The sequence below is a fragment of the Sardina pilchardus genome, chromosome 3 (assembly GCF_963854185.1).
Source record: "Sardina pilchardus chromosome 3, fSarPil1.1, whole genome shotgun sequence".
NCBI lineage: Eukaryota > Metazoa > Chordata > Actinopteri > Clupeiformes > Clupeidae > Sardina > Sardina pilchardus.
The window spans coordinates 20,996,345-21,014,271 of record NC_084996.1 but is presented as its reverse complement, the minus strand read 5'-3'; the positions used below and the strand labels follow the sequence as shown (position 1 = coordinate 21,014,271).

At 44.1% G+C, this 17,927-nt stretch overlaps 1 protein-coding gene across 2 annotated transcripts in view; it reads right to left on the bottom strand.

The window, feature by feature from the left end:
• Positions 1-2,763: 2,763 nt before the first annotated feature.
• The window catches only part of fdxr (ferredoxin reductase), a 29,173-nt gene continuing 14,009 nt past the window's right edge, over positions 2,764-17,927 (bottom strand). Inside the window, exons 9-14 of one of the 2 annotated variants that reach the window (XM_062532380.1) lie at positions 15,858-15,942; positions 10,402-10,580; positions 6,778-6,949; positions 6,299-6,472; positions 4,551-4,708; positions 2,764-4,401 (exon numbers count right to left, since the gene is read on the bottom strand). In XM_062532380.1, coding sequence (XP_062388364.1) covers positions 4,578-4,708; positions 6,299-6,472; positions 6,778-6,949; positions 10,402-10,580; positions 15,858-15,942 — 741 coding nt within the window. In that variant the 3' untranslated portion in view covers positions 2,764-4,401; positions 4,551-4,577. Of the gene's footprint in view, positions 4,709-6,298; positions 6,473-6,777; positions 6,950-10,401; positions 10,581-15,857; positions 15,943-17,927 lie in introns of both variants that reach the window. The other variant, XM_062532379.1, reaches the window with a different exon arrangement.

Here is a 17,927-nt window from a genome sequence, read left to right as displayed (position 1 = left end):
GGGAAACACGGCCCAATATGTTCTGACTGAAAATGGCCGGGTTTCCCAGATTCGTTAAGAAGCTCTTAAGTGCTAAGAACTTCTTAGGAGCGCTCTAAGAATGTTCTAAGAACGCTCCTAAGAAGTTCTTAGCACTTAAGAGCTTCTTAACGAATCTGGGAAACCCGACCAATGACTGTGCCACATGTCAAGAGGTTGCAAGACAAGTTTTCTGCATGTGGTAGAGTCATCGGTCAACACAGACATTGGTCAACACAGACATTGGTCAAGAGAAAATCAACATAATCATGATGAAATCATGGTTTCGTTAACGATACCATTGCTTCACCAGTCTCTCACACATGGCCATTGGTCAACTTGGGAGTTGCCAATGCAGTGTCCATCCGTGAGGAGCACTTTGCGGCTGTTGTCTTCTTGTCTATCAGATTTAACAGACATGTTCATGACTACATTGTAATGTATCTTATCTTAATTCCCACCTAAATAAACTTTCTACACTCTTTAATTGAGGTCACGCATGATGTTCAGTTGTAAAATACAGCGCTGCTAGACAGGAAATTATCTGTGCCTGAAATGATCAAATACATTCAAAGACAATATAGATAGAGAATAGCCTTTCTTGACATCGTACATGGCCGAGATCAAGCCTGAAATCAGGCTCCACGTCTGAACTCTTATCAGGCCTGAAAATATGGAATTTCCTGACATTTTAAAGGTCATCTCTGAGTTTGCACTCTACTGAGTTTCACATAAGAGATGCAGCTTGACAAGCAGCACAAATGAATTCAGCAGGGAAAACACCCCCAGAAATGTCTGTTTGCCAACTTTTACTCAAAAATGCCTGAGGGCGTCACATTATCTGAAAATCAACCTTGACTTTGACAGTTTTGCTTCGATTTCATCATAGTTCAGTGAACATGACAAAGTACTGTCATCACACTTCAATTCCACAAAATATTTTCCATTAAGGAGTGGTTTTGATTCCCACAGGAGTGGCTTGTATTTGCAAGCTCAAGCTGTCCATCTGCCAGACTACTGATGAGACTGTCTTAAATCCACTAAGAGACAGTACTTGTCAGTAAGCTACTGTGGATCTAGGGAGAGGAATGTGTACCTGCACGCAGCACACACACATTAAATTACTGTGTTATTTTACGGCCTAGGTGTGTAACTGGGCCAAAGTTCTCAGTCCAAAGCACCCAGAGTCTGTCAGGGCATGTGATCAGACAGACACAGACCTGTTACCATAGGCGGACATTCCTGGTTCCAGAAAGGAAAAGTCCTGCCTTATATTCTTTCTACCTGTGCACTTAACACAGATGATATCACTAATTAACTAATCTACCTGGCAGCTAATTAGGATGAGCTGGTTTACTTAATGGTTGGATCAAATACTCTGCAGGGCTTTCTGAACCCGGGATGTCCGCCTCTGTCTGTTACCTGTTTGTGTGAACACCGTCTTGAAGAACACACAGGGCCATACAACAGAACAGAGTTGTTATCGTTTATCATTAAGAGTAACTAGGCCGACCAGAGGTATATAAACAGCTGTTCATGATGATTTTAGAAATAGTTTGGGTAGGGGTCACATGATTTCATTGCTCAATTATTTCAATATTGTCAATCATGCCTTGATTGTGTCAAATTGAATTGCTGTGAAAAAACAATTTGTTCAAATGACTTTGCAGTGGATTAACTGCACGTCAAATGTACAGAAATATTGCCTCTCTGATGTGCCCAAGTAACTCGATGGTGTGGCGGCTGAAGTAGCACTTCTGAGAATTCTGATCCGAAAAATAGACAGAATCGACTGAGGAAAAAATACTGTAAATTAAGATTTTGTGAAATAGAGCAAAAATGCCTTTTAGGTGCTTCAAGTGAAGGTATTCAGACCTGGCAATCAGATAAGATAAGAAATATACATCACTGTTGTGCCTCCACCACAGCATCGTCCCGACCCGAGCACACACACAAGGAAAAAACCCTGATGAATCAATTTCAACAATCTGTTGGCCTGTAGATGTTTTGCAACAGAAAACCCCTTTTAAATCTCCAGCTTCATCTTACTACTCCAGGCGTACGCCCCTCAGGAAAAGATAACGGCCGGGAATTTCACCAGAGAGGGCCAAGCATCACTAATCAAGGACCTTTGATTCCACCACCCTGATGTTGGCATAGCCTACGTCACCACCCTCGCGAAGGGGAAGGAAGGAAAGGATAATGTGTTATTCTCCGCCAGACAATAATATTTGGCCAATATTTTCATTTGCCAAAATACTCTAATTCAAATATATTTCCACTCGGAATTGGTGTATATCTGGTTAATAGCTTTACAGCTTGCGTGGGTAGGCCTAGTTGTGGTTAGTCCAACTCATGTATTCATCTCCCGTTCTAAAAAAAACAGAAGATTCTGGAACGCTATAGGCTACGTAACCGTTCTGAAATTGTTGGTTGGCAGCCTGTATTGTACCATTCATTCTATTAGGCTATATAGTCTGCCATGTTTAACTAGGTAATACTGCAGAACGTACATGAAAGAATGTGTTGAGTGCAAGGGAAAATTAGGTCAAATGTAGCTTATGTCTGTAGGACCATTTGGAACTTCCACATTCATGTCGTCTTCATTTGTCGCCTAATTTCGGTTTGGAGTTTGACTTTGCCACGGCCCTCAGGTCAAGCGATGGTGACCTCACTCTGTCAGCAGTGATATGGCTGACTCCGTAACACAGAACAGTAGCCAGGAAATACAAATGTCTGTGTCAGTGTCGGTGCAAGTATAACATTTTTATTTTGGCACTGGACAGATAAGATAACACACAAAGCGATGTAAAATAACAGTGTTTGTGGTCAGATTAAATTAAATTCAATAGCAGTGCAAGACACAGACAGTGGGGAGCACATCTCAGAGCTTCTCCAGCTACTCCTGTGTGTGTGTGTCTGTGTTGTTTGTCTGTGTCTGTCCATCTGTGTTGAGTGTTGTTTGTGTGTTTGTCTGTCTGTATGCCTGTCTGTGTTTTGAGTGTTGTTTGTGCGTTTGTCTGTCTGTGTTGTGTCTGTCTGCATTATCTGTGTTGTTTGTTCCGTGTGTGTGTGTGTGTGTGTGTGTGTGTGTGTGTGTGTGTGTGTGTGTGTGTGTGTGTGTTTGTGTGTGTGTTATCTGTGTGTCGGTCTCTCTGTCTGCTGCTGTGCCAGTCCAGTGTAAGTGCTCTTGTGATCCTGATAACATACATAATAAGCAAAACCCAGTGACAAACAAGTATGATTAAAAACTGGCATGATATTTAATGATAATATAATAATATTTACTCAAATCTAAATTTACAAAAATTTAACATTTTCACCCAAGATACTGCATTTCTGCAATTCAATAATAATTGCTGCTCCAGCAGAAATAGTACACATTTAAAAATATAGCAAGCAAGCATGTCTATGATTCAACAGTGCATACCTACAGAAATGGACGCCTCCATGGTACATTTTGCCATATTCAGTCAGTTTCTGCAGTTTGTTGTACTGCTTTTCTGGTTTTTACAAGAGTACCATCAAAGCGACTACCATTGATTTGCATTTACAATTGTATAATGCAATTGAACTGCTCCAACAATAAGAGTATATATTATACATAATGTAATACAACAGCTATAACAAACACAATGAGCAGCTTTGGTACGAGCCTGACCTGGCTTCTGGTCCACATGTGAAAGGGCAGAGCAGGATTTATGTGACACACACACACACACACACACACACACACACACACACACACACACACACACACACACACACACACACACACACACACACACACACACACACACACACACACACACACACACACACTGTTTCACTATGCACAGTTGTCTAATTACACAGTTGTGCTTTGTGGACTGTCTGCAGGATTGGCCTTCTCTGACTTTCAATTTGAACCAATCTGAAGCTCCAGAAATCAAACATTAACTGTAATCGTATTAACTGTATGGCATCAAGTATTCAAGTATCAAGTAAGTTAGAATGAAAATCCACAGGTAGTATTTTAAAGGCAATTTGACTGATTTCATTCCAACCATTGAGACTTGGTAAGGATCCAAGTATTCAGGTTTCACCAGACCCAGATTAGGTCTGTGCTAGAGTGAGGTGCTATCCGAATAATTTGTAGTTTTGAGACTTATGTGTGCAGTGTTTTGAGACAGTTGTGTTCTGTGTTTTGAGACGTTTGCGTAAAGTGTTTTGAGATGTTAGTGTGATGTTATTGAGATGTTTGTGTACAGTGTTTTGAGACATTTGTGTGCAGTGTTTTGAGACATTTGTGTGTGTTGTTGTTTTCAAATGTTTGTGGGATGTTTTGAGTTTGTGGGAGACATTTGTGTGATGTTTTTGAGATGTTTGTGTGGTGTTTTGAGACAGTTGTTTTGAGACATTTGTGTGCATTATTGTGAGATATTTGAGTGCAGTGTTTTCAGACATTTGCGTGTGTTGTTTTCAGATGTTTGTGTGATGTTCTGAGGAGTTTGAGGGCTGTCTTTTGAGACATTTGTGTGATGTTTTTGCGATGTTTGCGAGCGGTTTCTGGGCCGTCCTCAGGTCCAGGCGACGGAGAGCATTTCCTGCACGTCCAGCATCTTCTCTCTGGGTTTCCCCTGCACCGCTCCTCTCCGCACCTCCTCGCCGTTTATCTTCTCCCAGTCATGAAATCCCACAGGACGCACCCCTGCAGCACACACACACGTACACACATACACACACACACACACACACACACACAAACATAAACACACAAAACAAAAACACACACAAAAAAACACGAACAAAGAATTATAGGAACATGAAACCAGATCAGAGATTGACATGAAAGTATAAACCCCTCATCAATTACTGGAGAAAGTTTAGAATGTCAGTGAGTCACCTAACAGTTCCTCAACAAGGATGCTCTTCTGATTAGGCTGGGTAAACCCCGCCGGACATGCCGGCGATTTGGATTTCGCCCTGCTGCTCAGGCTGGAAACCTACTTCCTGTCCACATCCTCTGGGTCCAATCTCAAACTAGCTTATCCAAAAGGCGCACCCACAATCTTTGGCCTGAGTGGTTGAAGGACTATCCAAAAGTGTATGAGTCATTCAAACTATGCCCATTGATCAGGCCTCTTGTGCAGTAGAAATAAAGTGCTCGTAAAAGATTGATCTAAGTATGGTGATAGCCAGACTATCTTCTGATGACTATAGCCTAACAATATCAGTGATCACATAACTTTGTTATGACAATCTTCCCTCTTCCTGCCTCCCTGTAGGTCATTTAGGATGTTTAGGAAGAACACTAATTATACATGATTCCTACTTCTTCCCAGAAGAGTTGAAGCTGTTATAGCTGCAAAGGGTGGACTGACATCGTATTTAACCCTATGGATTAAGAATAGGGTGTGATTGAAGTTCATATGGGGGTCAAAGCAGGTGACCCAATACTTTTGGCAATATAATAAATAAACATATTTATTTTGTGTATGGAATTGGGAAGGAAGCCGAATAGCAGAGGAAGCACACTATTCCAAAGTGTGTGTGTGTGTGTGTGGGCGATAAGGAGCCCCAGTGGGAAACTCCAGATGGATGTGTGGATTTAATTATTTTTATTTTCATAGATGGAGATTTCTATTTGCAAAGCCACCATTGCTTCAGTATAAAGGAGGGATTTTTGTCTCTTGTCTTTTTTTGTGTCTGCAGGGATCAGGGGAGGGGTGTGGTGCGCCCTGATGTTTTGGGGCTTTGTGATGTGCAGGTGGGGTGAGCATGTGTGCTGATGTCGTCATGTTTTTGGTATACAGGTGTCAGAGGCGTGTGTCGTCCTGTGTGCTAATGCTTTGGCATGTGCAGGGGAAGGGGGTGTGTGTCAGGCTGTCTGCTGTTTCACCTTCAGGGTTCCTATGGGTCATGGAATTCCCAGAGGAAGTTGACCTAGAATAAGGCTTTTTCTTCTATTTTTAGAAGGTTCACGTAAACAGTGTGACTTTAAGGAATAAATGTGCTGAGAACTTCCTGATCTTTGTGCTACCCCTATCAGTGTTTGTGTGTGTAGTGCAGTGTTGTGTGCCATTAAATTAGCATGTTGTTTTTGGCCAAAAATCAAACTAGCATTAGTTTGTGTGGGACAGTATTATACACTGCATAGTGCATCCAAAAGACAGAGTGCATGGTGTTTATTTTTGCCAGAGTGGGCCTTAATTCAAGCATTGCAGCACCCATCAGAAATCAGAAAGGGAACTGATAGGATCCAGACTAGTATCTCCGGTTGTGGTGATAGTGCTCATACCTCTCTTCTCCAGTAGGGGCGCTATACCCTGCGCTCCAGGCTTTGCCTCAGAGAAGTTGATGGCTCCCGAGTCCAGATCTTGAAGCAACACGCGTCCTGTGTCAAAGCTATCGTTCATAGTGGTTGCTATGACACCGGTGGGACCTCTCTTCACCCAGCCACTGCAGTACAGGCCTGCAGCAAGAGAAACGGAATCCAATCAGAATCCAATGGAATCATGTGAGGCGTCATCGGAATGTGAATGTACAAGGTTCACATTCACGAAAACTAAACTAAACACATTTGTAGTATAGGAATGTACGTACATCTATATAATCCCGACAGGTGCTGGATATGAGCACAAACATCGTCAAAGGAAAAATATCCGTACACTGTCTTACATGCTCCCGCTTTAATGGCAAAGTGCAACGTTTCGACCACTCAGGTCTTCGTCAGGTCGCAGGTTTTTTCCCCCCTACGCATTTTCCGACATACTGTACCTGACGTGTCCTGGACGCGGCCCATGTTGTTGGGGATGATGGCTCTGCGGAGGTCAAAGGGCACGGCGGGGTCGATGGGTAGGCTCTTGTAGCCGATGCTACTGATGATAACGCCACACGGCACCTCCTCCACCTCCCCGGTGGGCACCGCGCGCGCCCCGTCCCCCGACCCCTGCACACACAGACACACAACACACAACAACGGTAAAATTACAGTAATTTCCTGTGTATTAGCCGCATTGTGTATAAGCCGCAGGACAGTGCTCTATGCACGTTAAAAGAAACAAGACCACATTAAAGTGTAAGTTTGGCGGAAATTGAAAATAAAGCTATTTTCTGAATAAAAATACATCAACTAAGCCGTGGAGGAAGTAATTTTCGCTCATGACGCAGTACAGAGCTAGCACGAGCAGGAGCGACAGCCCAAAATTGCAAACAGTGGGTTAGCATGGGGATTAGAGCCACACGCTTTCAAAATCGCATTTTTAAACCACTAACATTGCTCAAAACAGCGGCAAACCTCGTCAGCAGCTTGCTCTAGGTGTCTACACATAAAACGAAGCACCAATCAGTCTGTAAACTTTGGAATAGTCTGTATACACGTAGAATCAGTTCGAGATCGCAACTCAATCTAAACCACAGAAATGTCTCGCAAGATCTCGGTGGCTCTGCCGAACAGAAATCTCCATCTCTGACGAAAAATAATCAAATCCACACTGGGCCTCTGAGTGTTCCAGGAATTCATGTCTGATGTGTACCAGGAACTCGGTTATCCACTGGGCCTCCTTAAGTTTAACCATATACATCTGTAAAGTGTTAAGTTACACACGCACATCTGTAAAGTGTTAAGAAGGGCTGCAAAAGCCTAGCCTGGAGACTTGCCGGAGTAAACAAAGCTGAATCAAGTTATACCAGACGGAGTATTTAGAGAGATGTAAATGAGCGGAAGTACGTTGTTAGGAGCCAGGCTATTAAAAGCCTGAAACGTAACTGAATAATTAAGAAAAGGAACTGTATTGGGAGCTCTCCTGGTGTGCAGATTTTTACTTTCTTTTCGCTCTCTCTTTAGGCCTATTCGAACGGGATTCGTTTTATGGGGGGACGTAGAGTAATGCAGGTTTATCATATGACCTCTGTAATATAAATGTCCAATTCGGACGGGACTAGACATCTCTGTCATTTTACTTGACATGGGAGGAGTAAACGTTTACGTACTGCCGTCACATCTTCGTCGCCGTGCACGTAATACTTTGCGTCAGGTACGTGCGGTATTTTCAGATTTGATTCATTTGAAAGACTACACAAGTTGGTTAAACTAGCAAACGTTAGCTTTATGTTATGCCATAAGTAGTTTGAAATGGCTAACAATATCAAGCTATTAGGCAAACTAGCTAACATCCTATTAGGAGCTGCACAGCATGTTATGTTTTCATTCAGACTATGCATAGTAAGCACAAATAGAGACAAATACGTCTCCGAGACGCCTGGAAAAGATCTGAACAGCTTAATTACATCGCGTTCCAATTAGAACGTCTTATTTTGATCTTACAAACAGCGGCGGCATCTCACTGAGAATGTGTGTCGTAGTTCTAGATCTTTATCATATTTAATACCTTTATAAGATCTTTGTAAGACGTTAGGGAGATGGATGTCCTATTATGACGTATTGATGAGCATCTGGGATACGGCTGCTAAACGCTGTTTGAAGAACTTAGCAAGACGTAGGCCTATCAGATACGTCTGCCAGATGAGCAAACGCTCTCTAGAATACATCTTGCAGCCGTCCGGCAGACCTTTCGAACACATCTGCAAGACGCCTTGCAGACGTTCTTGTGCTTGGTGGAATCGTTTTCAAATCAGGATGTGACGAAATATTACAGACATCTTTACAGAGGGTCGCGTTCGCACGGGATTAATATTACCTAAGGTAATTTCTCCGGACCGTTTTACGGAAGGTAAAAGTGTCTGTAAATGTCACCGACATACTCCGTTATGTTTACTGACATGGCGCGTCCGGACGGGACTACATTACCTGGTAATTATTACTTTACCTGATGTCACCCCATAAAACTAATCCCGTCCGAATAGGCCTTTTCTCTCTCTCTCTCTGACGTTAGGCCTATTCGGACGGGATTAGTTTTATGGGGTGCCGCACGTACCTGACGCAAAGTATCACGTGCACGGCGACGAAGATGTGACGGCAGAACGTAAACGTAGTTACTCCTCCCATGTCAAGTAAAAGGACAGCGATATCTAGTCCCGTCCGAATTGGACATTTATATTACAGAGGTCATATGATAAACCTGCATTACTCTACGTCCCCCTATAAAACTAATCCCGTCCGAATAGGCCTTTTGAGACCGGCTCCAAACCCGAGAGCCTACCCTTTAATTGTCCAGGAAAGTCCCATTGAGATACAATAACCCCCCCCCCCCTTAAAATCCCTTTTGTGCCCCTCCTTATACCAAGCTAACACTACAGTATAATAGTGGATCTGACTTGGATCTGACATCAAGGCGTCTGAGAGCATTGTGCTTCAAACTTCAAACACTTAAAACACACACTGATAAACCGCTGCCATTATGGTCATTACTGCTGGCAGGCTCACTGTCTGCCTGACCTCTTATGAACAGTCAATAGTGATACTCCGCTACATTATCTATGTGAGTGAGTGAGTGAATAGCTTAGTAAGTGAATGAGTGAGTGAATGCATAGCTCAGTGAGTGAGCGAGTGAGTGAGTGAATGAGTGAGTGAGTGAGTGCATAGCTTAGTGAGTGAATGCATAGCTTAGTGAGTGAGTGAGTGAGTGTGTGAATGAGTGAGTGAGTGAGTGAGTGAGTGCATAGCTTAGTAAGTGAGTGAGTGAGTGAGAGTGAGTGTGTGAATGAGTGAGTGTGAGTGAGTGAATGCATAGCTTAGTGAGTGAGTATGTGTGTGAGTGAGTGAGTGAGTGAGTGCATAGCTTAGTAAGTGAGCGAGTGAGTGAATGAGTGAGTGAATGCATAGCTCAGTGAGTGAGTGAGTGAGTGAGTGCATAGCTCAGTGAGTGAGTGAATGCATAGCTTAGTGAGTGAGTGAGTGAGTGAGTGAGTGAGTGAGTGAGTGCATAGCTTAGTGAGTGAGTGAGTGCATAGCTAAGTGAGTGAGTGAGTGCATAGCTTAGTGAGTGAGTGAGTGAGTGAGTGCATAGCTTAGTGAGTGAGTGAGTGAGTGAGTGCATAGCTCAGTGAGTGAGTGAATGCATAGCTTAGAATGAATGAATGAGTGAGTGAGTGAGTGAGTGAGTGAGTGAGTGAGTGAGTGAGTGAGTGAGTGAGTGAGTGAGTGAGTGAGTGCGTGAGTGAGTGCATAGCTAAGTGAGTGAGTGCATAGCTTAGTGAGTGAGTGAGTGCATAGCTCAGTGAGTGAGTGAGTGAGTGAGTGAGTGAGTGAATGAGTGAGTGAGTGCATAGCTTAGTGAGTGAGTGAGTAAGTGAGTGAGTGAGTGAGTGAGTGCATAGCTTAGTGAGTGAGTGAGTGCATAGCTTAGTGAGTGAGTGAGTGAGTGACTGACTGAGTGCATAGCTTAGTGAGTCAGTGAGTGAGTGAGTGAGTGAGTGACCACAGCAGTGGTGCTCTCTGACCTCCAGTCTGTTGAGAGCCAATCGGATGGCGGCGGCTCGTGTGCCATCTGTGCTGGCCAGAACCTCTTGAGGGCTGCGCAGGAAACGGAAACCCCACTTCCTGTGCGCCTCTTTAGCTGCCTGCTCCTTCAGCGCCTTCAGCATCAGCTCCGTCAGTCTCTTCCTGGGCCGTGGCAGGTCTGCAAACGCACGCACACACACACGCACATGCACGTGTACACACACACGCACACACACACACACACACACACACACGCACACACGCACACACACGCACGTGTAAACACACACACGTGCACACACACACACACACAAAGAAATACCCCTGATTAAGTGGGTGGCAACATACTTATCAACAGATGATCACACCTTTAGGTGTGACTGGCAGACACACTCGTAAATTCCATTCATTACTGGATTGCAAATGAAAAGCAGGGATTTCTATTCAGTGACACAGAAACATAATTAATGGGGATGAATATAGGGCATGTCTATAATGTAGGACCAGAGGGCTTAAGGATGCTTTCAGAAGTCACACTCCAGTTTCATTCAAAGCCAACCGGACAAACTGGGTAAAAAAAAACAAATCATGTCAGACAGAATGTGGTATTGAGCTTCCACCCACATGCACGCCTGACGTGACCAACTGTCATACCAACTGACACGCCATGCAACTCATAGCACGCCATCCATCAGCCTATAGACCTCTGAAGTTCGCCTACAAAAAAGCCACCATCTTTGCCCAAATAAGGAGATCCGGTATCTTGAGATTTTTTCTATGGGAAAATAACATGGGGATTTTCAATAATCGCACCTGTTAAACTCTCGCGGGGATGATGACATTTGAAATGCAGACGTTTTTCACCACACAGTTTTGTCCACTGCCTTCTAGTGGATACTGTGATCTTCGGCAGGTGAAGACGCCGGCACACTTTGATCTTTGCTACCCCAAAGCTAACTTCCATTGCAACTTGCCATAGGCAGTTAGCTTCAATTAACTCCCGGATGTCCTTATATGGGCAAAGATGGCAGCTTTGGATCCTTTTTGTAGGCGAACTTCAGATGTCTATACATGGGCTTCATCAGGTCCCTTTCCACAGGTGTATTAATCAAGCTCCATGCAGTCTGCATTCATAATCTAGATGCATTGATTTTATACACCTGTGGAAAGGGACCAGATGAAACCCATGAATAGATAGACCAGTGGTTCTTTATCAACCTTTTTTTGAGTCGTGCCTACATTTGATGCCTACATTATCGAGACATAAAATGATCGGCCCACAAAAGGCCCACAGTGTACAGGCTGCCTAGTGTGACCCACACAACGCTGTTCATACTGTATGTGTTAGAAATGGTAATTAAATAAAGTGATGGTTTACTGTAGATTTTTTTTTTTCCACACAAGCTAGCAACCCCCAAGAGATTCTGCCCTCCTGGCTGTGGGTCTCAACCCACACGTTCAGCATCACTGACCATAACAGATCAGTCATAACAGATCACATATGCAACTGCAAACACAATAGATCTTATACGCAACTGCAAACACAGACGTATAAACACCAGTTGTAACAAACCAACTATGACGTGAGCATTACATGTTATAAGTGTCTCCAAACAGCTCTGAACCCTACAGGCCATGCCGGTCATTAAGCCTCTGATTCTTACTGAGACTCAGATCAAATCTCTCCTAAAGCAAAGCATCCGAGACCCTGGGAAGAAAGGCTTATGCTCACAGACTGGCCTTCTGGGGAATTCAGGACATTTTCCTGGTGTGCCAGTCTTGTTAAAGCAACACTAAAGAGTTTTTGTACCTTAAAATAATGTTCCTAAAATCATTTCAGTGGTTCATCAACTCGTAACAGGGTGAACAGCACTTCTGCATTCACTTCGCGGGCCTCTATCGGCTATAACTGCACTACGGTATGTAAGTTTACCAGATTGGGTAGCGGTTCTGTAGTAAGATGGAATGAGACATGACAAACTACAATTTTGACTTGCTCCCATGTCACCTTCATAAAATCATGCAACATACTCTACCTTGTCTGTGGATAGTTATTTGCTGGGTAAACAAATAGTGTGTGTGCGACAGAGGAAAAGTGCTTTAGTGCTGCTTTAACACTGATACAATCAGTGGCAGCTGTAGAAATGCTAGAAGTCAGACATCATTCTTGTGTCAGAGGAAAAGTGCTTTAGTATTGCTTTAAGGAAAGTGTTTTTTTTTCCATATGCAAGTGTCTGTCAATTTTGGACTTTTGCCATCAGCCTTCAGACAGTTTGTTGTCAGAGTATGTTGGAGAGAGAGATAGATAGAAAGAGTATATTGAGAGAGATAGAGAGCTTGTAGTGCAGCTCTTTTAAGGCCAACAGGTGGCGCTATGGTACAGAGATGTAAAGGTCCAGCTTCAGAAGGCAAAATCCTGCCATGTAGTGGTCCTACCTGTGTGCTTAACACAGGTGATATCACTAATTAGCTGATCTACCTGGCTTAAAGAGACCCTATGCAACTTTTTCATAGTCATAAAATCGCTCAGAAATCGTTGTTTTGCTTGACTGACCAGTTTCATCGAAAACAGTAATATTTCCTCCCGCCCCCAGTGTCCCTATCCGCTATTGCAACCTTGCAGTTACATCTGGAAGTCTGAGACGCGTAAGGAACAAGAAGAACCACGCTTGCAATTTATATTATGTATAGCCTATATGTATAAATATACACGCTAAAGCTGTCTGGGAAGCTCTGCAGAGAAATATGCAAGCATAAAACGAGCGAAAACGAAAAACGAAACCGAAACCAGAGATGAAATCGCCAATCCTGCATAGTTCCTCTTTAAGAGTTGTGCTAATTAGAATAAGCTGAATAAGTGAATGGTAGGTCTTTTACTTTTTGAAGCCGGACATTTACATCTCTGCTATGGTGGCATCAGTGTCTCCACCGGATCAGAGCCATAAATACCATTTGTAACATCCATCTGTGGCTGTGCAGCTAAATAGGAGGCGTAGGTCTTGCACTTGGCTTTGTTTCACTCTTGGCAGCATCAATGGAAAAACACTCAAAATGAAACTTAACAGTTACTGGGAAGACCAGCTTTGTCAAATTGTTTGAATTGTATGTGTGTGTGTGTGTGTGTGTGTCTGTGAGAGTGAGTGTGTCTGTGTCTGTGTGTCGTGTGCAACTGTGTTTGTGAGAATAAAAGTGTGAGAGCTGGCTTTCCTCCAGTAAAATGTTCTTTCTGTTCACAGTGGAAAAATTAATTGGAGATCAGTTATTGCCAAAGAAGAAGCGCCGTGTTTCTGGGACTTTCTCTTGCACAACCAGAAATGCAGAGAGCTGAGGACACTCCTTCAATGAGAGAGAGAGAGAGAGAGACAATACAAAAAGCCATACAGCTTAGCAAATAAGAGGCAGTTTTCCTGTTTGCATTGCAAAATGATGCGCAGTTTAAAGCTGCAGCCACACAAGGGGTTTGATTGCATCCTGACAGGCTTTGTGCTCTGTGGAGTGGAACGTCTTGTACAATGGTGGTAAGCAAGTGTGATATGAGTGTGCTGATGGGCGTGTGCGTGTGCGTGTGTGTGTGTGTGCGTGTGTGTGTGTGTGTGTGTGTGTGTGCGTGCGTGCGTAGGCCCCACCATGACCACAGGGCTATCAGCACGAGGCCTTCAGATCTGAGGCCTCGCTTGCTACTGACCATGAATCTTAATGGCTATCTGTACGAGTGATCTTACAAACACACATTACAAGTTGTACACCCGAACAAGCTCATGCCCTACTGTGTGTGTGTGTGTGTGTGTGTGTGTGTGTGTGTGTGTGTGTGCACTAAATAGAATTGAAGGGGTGCTGTTCAAATACACCTGAATAAATGTGCTTGTTGCCATCAGGTCATGTCACACCTGCATTCTGAACTTCACAGGACCTGCTGACTGAAAGGCAGTGGGGCAGCTGTGGCCTACTGGTTAGGGCTTCGGGCTAGTAACCAAAGGGTTGCCGGTTCGATCCCCGAACAGTAGGAAAAATGTGGGCAGGAGAAGAGGTTGAGCACTGCTCTCCCAATGCCCACATCCTTCCCTTGAGCAAGGCACCTAACCCCTCACTGCCCCCCCGAGTGCCACTGTGGCAGGCAGCTCATCGCTGCGGGTTAGTGTGTGCTTCACCTCACTGTGTGCTGTGTGTGTTTCACTAATTCACGGATTGGGTGAAATGCAGAGGCCAAATTTCCTTCGCGGGATCAAAACAGTATATATACTCAATATTTATTTAGGCAGTGCAAACTTTGACATCTGCACATCTAACTTTAGGAGTGATTTATAACAAGGGCCGTCAATATCTCCTCCAGTCCCCTACCCTCCGTCCTGCCTTCCCTGATCCCTTCCCTCCGTCCTGAGCTCCAGTGACCAGTCCCCTTCCCTCCGTCCTGCCTTCCAGTCCCCTACCCTCCGTCCTGGGCTCCTGACCCCTTCCCTCCGTCCTGGGCTCCAGTGACCAGTCCCCTACCCTCCGTCCTGGGCTCCAGTGACCAGTCCCCTACCCTCCGTCCTGGGCTCCAGTGACCAGTCCCCTACCCTCCGTCCTGGGCTCCAGTGACCAGTCCCCTACCCTCCGTCCTGGGCTCCAGTGACCAGTCCCCTACCCTCCGTCCTGGGCTCCTGACCCCTTCCCTCCGTCCTGGGCTCCAGTCCTGCACTAACACCGCCTGTTGTTTAGATGGAATTCGTGGGGCGGGGGTTGCGATTATTTTCATGTCATCAAAGGAATTAGTGTTTTGTGTACAGAGCGCAAAAGCTGTGTACACAAAACAATGAGGATTTTCAAGCAGTTCTTCAAACTACGATGCTTCTGGGAATTCCAAAGCTATAAATGGGAGGTGACCGCAGGAAGATGCTGCACTCGTATCCACACAGAAGCCAAGGTCACGTCGCATCCGAGCAACCACACCAGGAACCACACCATTTACAAGAAATACGCTATCGCAGCGCTATCTGGGGGATCTTACACCTACGCGCACACAAGCACGCACGAGACATTGCCATTGTTTCCTATTGTCTATAATACTGATACTGCTCACTGATAACACAACTACTCTCACTCACTCACTCACTCACACACACACACACGAGACATTGCTATTGTTTCTCGTCTATAATACTGATACTGCTCACTGATAACACAACTGCTCTCACTAACTCACTCGCACAAACACATTGCAGTTTTATGGCTGAGCATTGGCTTGATATGAAACTATGTCAGATAAGACTAAAAGTACAAGTTATTGCCATTAAGCAATCAACACACACACACACGCACACCTGAGCATTGGCTTGATATGACATGATGTCAGATAAGACTAGTTATTGCCATTAAGCAATCAATATAAATATTAGACACAAACTGCACACACACACACACAGTAGAACATTAAGCAATCAATATACATATTACACATAAACACACACACATTTACCTTTTAAGGCCTCATTTATGCCCTGAAAGTCGTCAATCAACATGTCAGGTTGTGTTTCAGGGAGATTCACCATCTCACGCAGTTCCTGCAAAAATACACACACACAGGTAATATAGCTAATACGGTTCACCAATAGCTTATTTAGAAACACTGCACTGTTTATGAATTTTTTAAGTACACACACACACACACACACACACACACACACACACACACACACACACACACACACACACACACACACACACACACACACACACACACACACACACACACACACACACACACACACACACACACACACACACACACACACACACACACACACACACACACACACACAGCTGTTTACTTGTATTGTCCTCCTACTCTACAGTTAAAGGAATGGAGTTCTGAGAGTGAGTGAGAGTGATGATGTCATGAGAGAAGTCAGCGGAAACTGGAATGTTTCTGGGCCAGTGCCAGCACACAGGCCCAGAGGGGTTCAAAAGGAGAACTGGCTTGTTTATGCCTGTGGGAGTGTGTGTGGGTGTGTGTGTAAACATATGACTTGCATGTGCGTGTGTGTAAGTGATCATAAGATTTGCATTTTGCATTTCATGTGTGTGTGTGTGTGTGTGTGTGTGTGTTTACAGGTATGCAATTATGTATGTCAATATAACACCATGTATCACTCACACGGTGCCCAGTTATTTAGAAAGCAACTAAAAGGGTCATGACATTAGCGCTAACTGTGTCAGTGTCCTGATGAGGACATAGAATAAGTGAAAATGATATTCTAGTTTGAAACACATTTTGATGATTTTCCCGTTCCCCCCGTTTCCTATCCTGCCTTCCTTCCTTCCTTGGTCCTTCGGGTCGTTCCCACTGATCTATACAGATCACTGGATAGACTATCCCATTGTTGCCGCCCCATCTTTATTTTATAGATCAGTGGGAACGAGCCGGAGGATCGTTTCGTTTGTACTCGTGCCACCCGAGTGACTGCTTAATTGGGTGGGACGGAGGCACAAGACAATTAAGTATTTTTTAAGCTAACTGGACTTTCCCCATTGAGGACACTTCAATCTGCATTTTGATAACTGCCCAGTCTCAAAACACCCCAGATGTGGGCTAGATAAGACAGCAGGAAATTACAAAAATAACAAAAGATTTCCATCAAAGCTCTGGACTTCTGCACCAGTCAAGGAGCCACTGCGTAAACACACTGCACACGGCATGCACTGCACTCACCGCTAGGTTGCTCTTGGTTGGCACAATGTTCTAAAGATTTTTGTTTGTGGTTACCGCTGCGCTCCGCTCAAAAGACTTTTGCGGTCAAAGTTGAAGTATGTTAGCAGACCAGTTCACAAGCCATTGAAAGTAATGAGTTTCATTGCGCATGCTGCGTGCAATCTGATGGGGACTTTAGACGGCCAGGCAGTGTGCCAATGACACGGCCAGAAGCCACCGTCTCTGATGCTATACAGGTTATTTACCTCCGCCAAGGAGGAATACGTTTTCATCGGGGACCGGGCGTTTGTCTGTTTGTTCGTTTGTTTGTCTGTCTGTCTGTTAGCAAGATAACTCAAAAAGTAATGGATGGATTTCGACGATTAAACTTTGGGAGTGATCCGTAATTCGGTCGGGATTCCGGAGCCATTTAAGTGTTTTGCTTAGGGGTGTAATGGCATGGTATGGCCATGTTGCATGGCGATCTGAATAGTTTAGGTTCAAATGTATGACAACCTAGGAAGAACAATGCAGGTGGAGGTAGCTGCGCTTTCCGAGTGCTTTTCAAGTTCCATATTAATTCAACACAAAAATACTGGATTTGCCACCACAGTCTCAGGTTTTTGCGTATGCAATAGGTATACTGTATATTAATATTGTAGGTGGCCCAAATAGCGATTGTTCCATAAAAATGCCATTTTTCTCACCCTCTTGTAAGGACAGAGTGAAATGCAAAACCAGTTTTTTTTTTCACTATTACGACAAATTGTCCAAAAAACAATGAAGTTATGTATAAAAAAAAGTTTACAAAGCCGTGTGAAACGCACACCCACAATCACGACGGCCTAATCAGTGGAA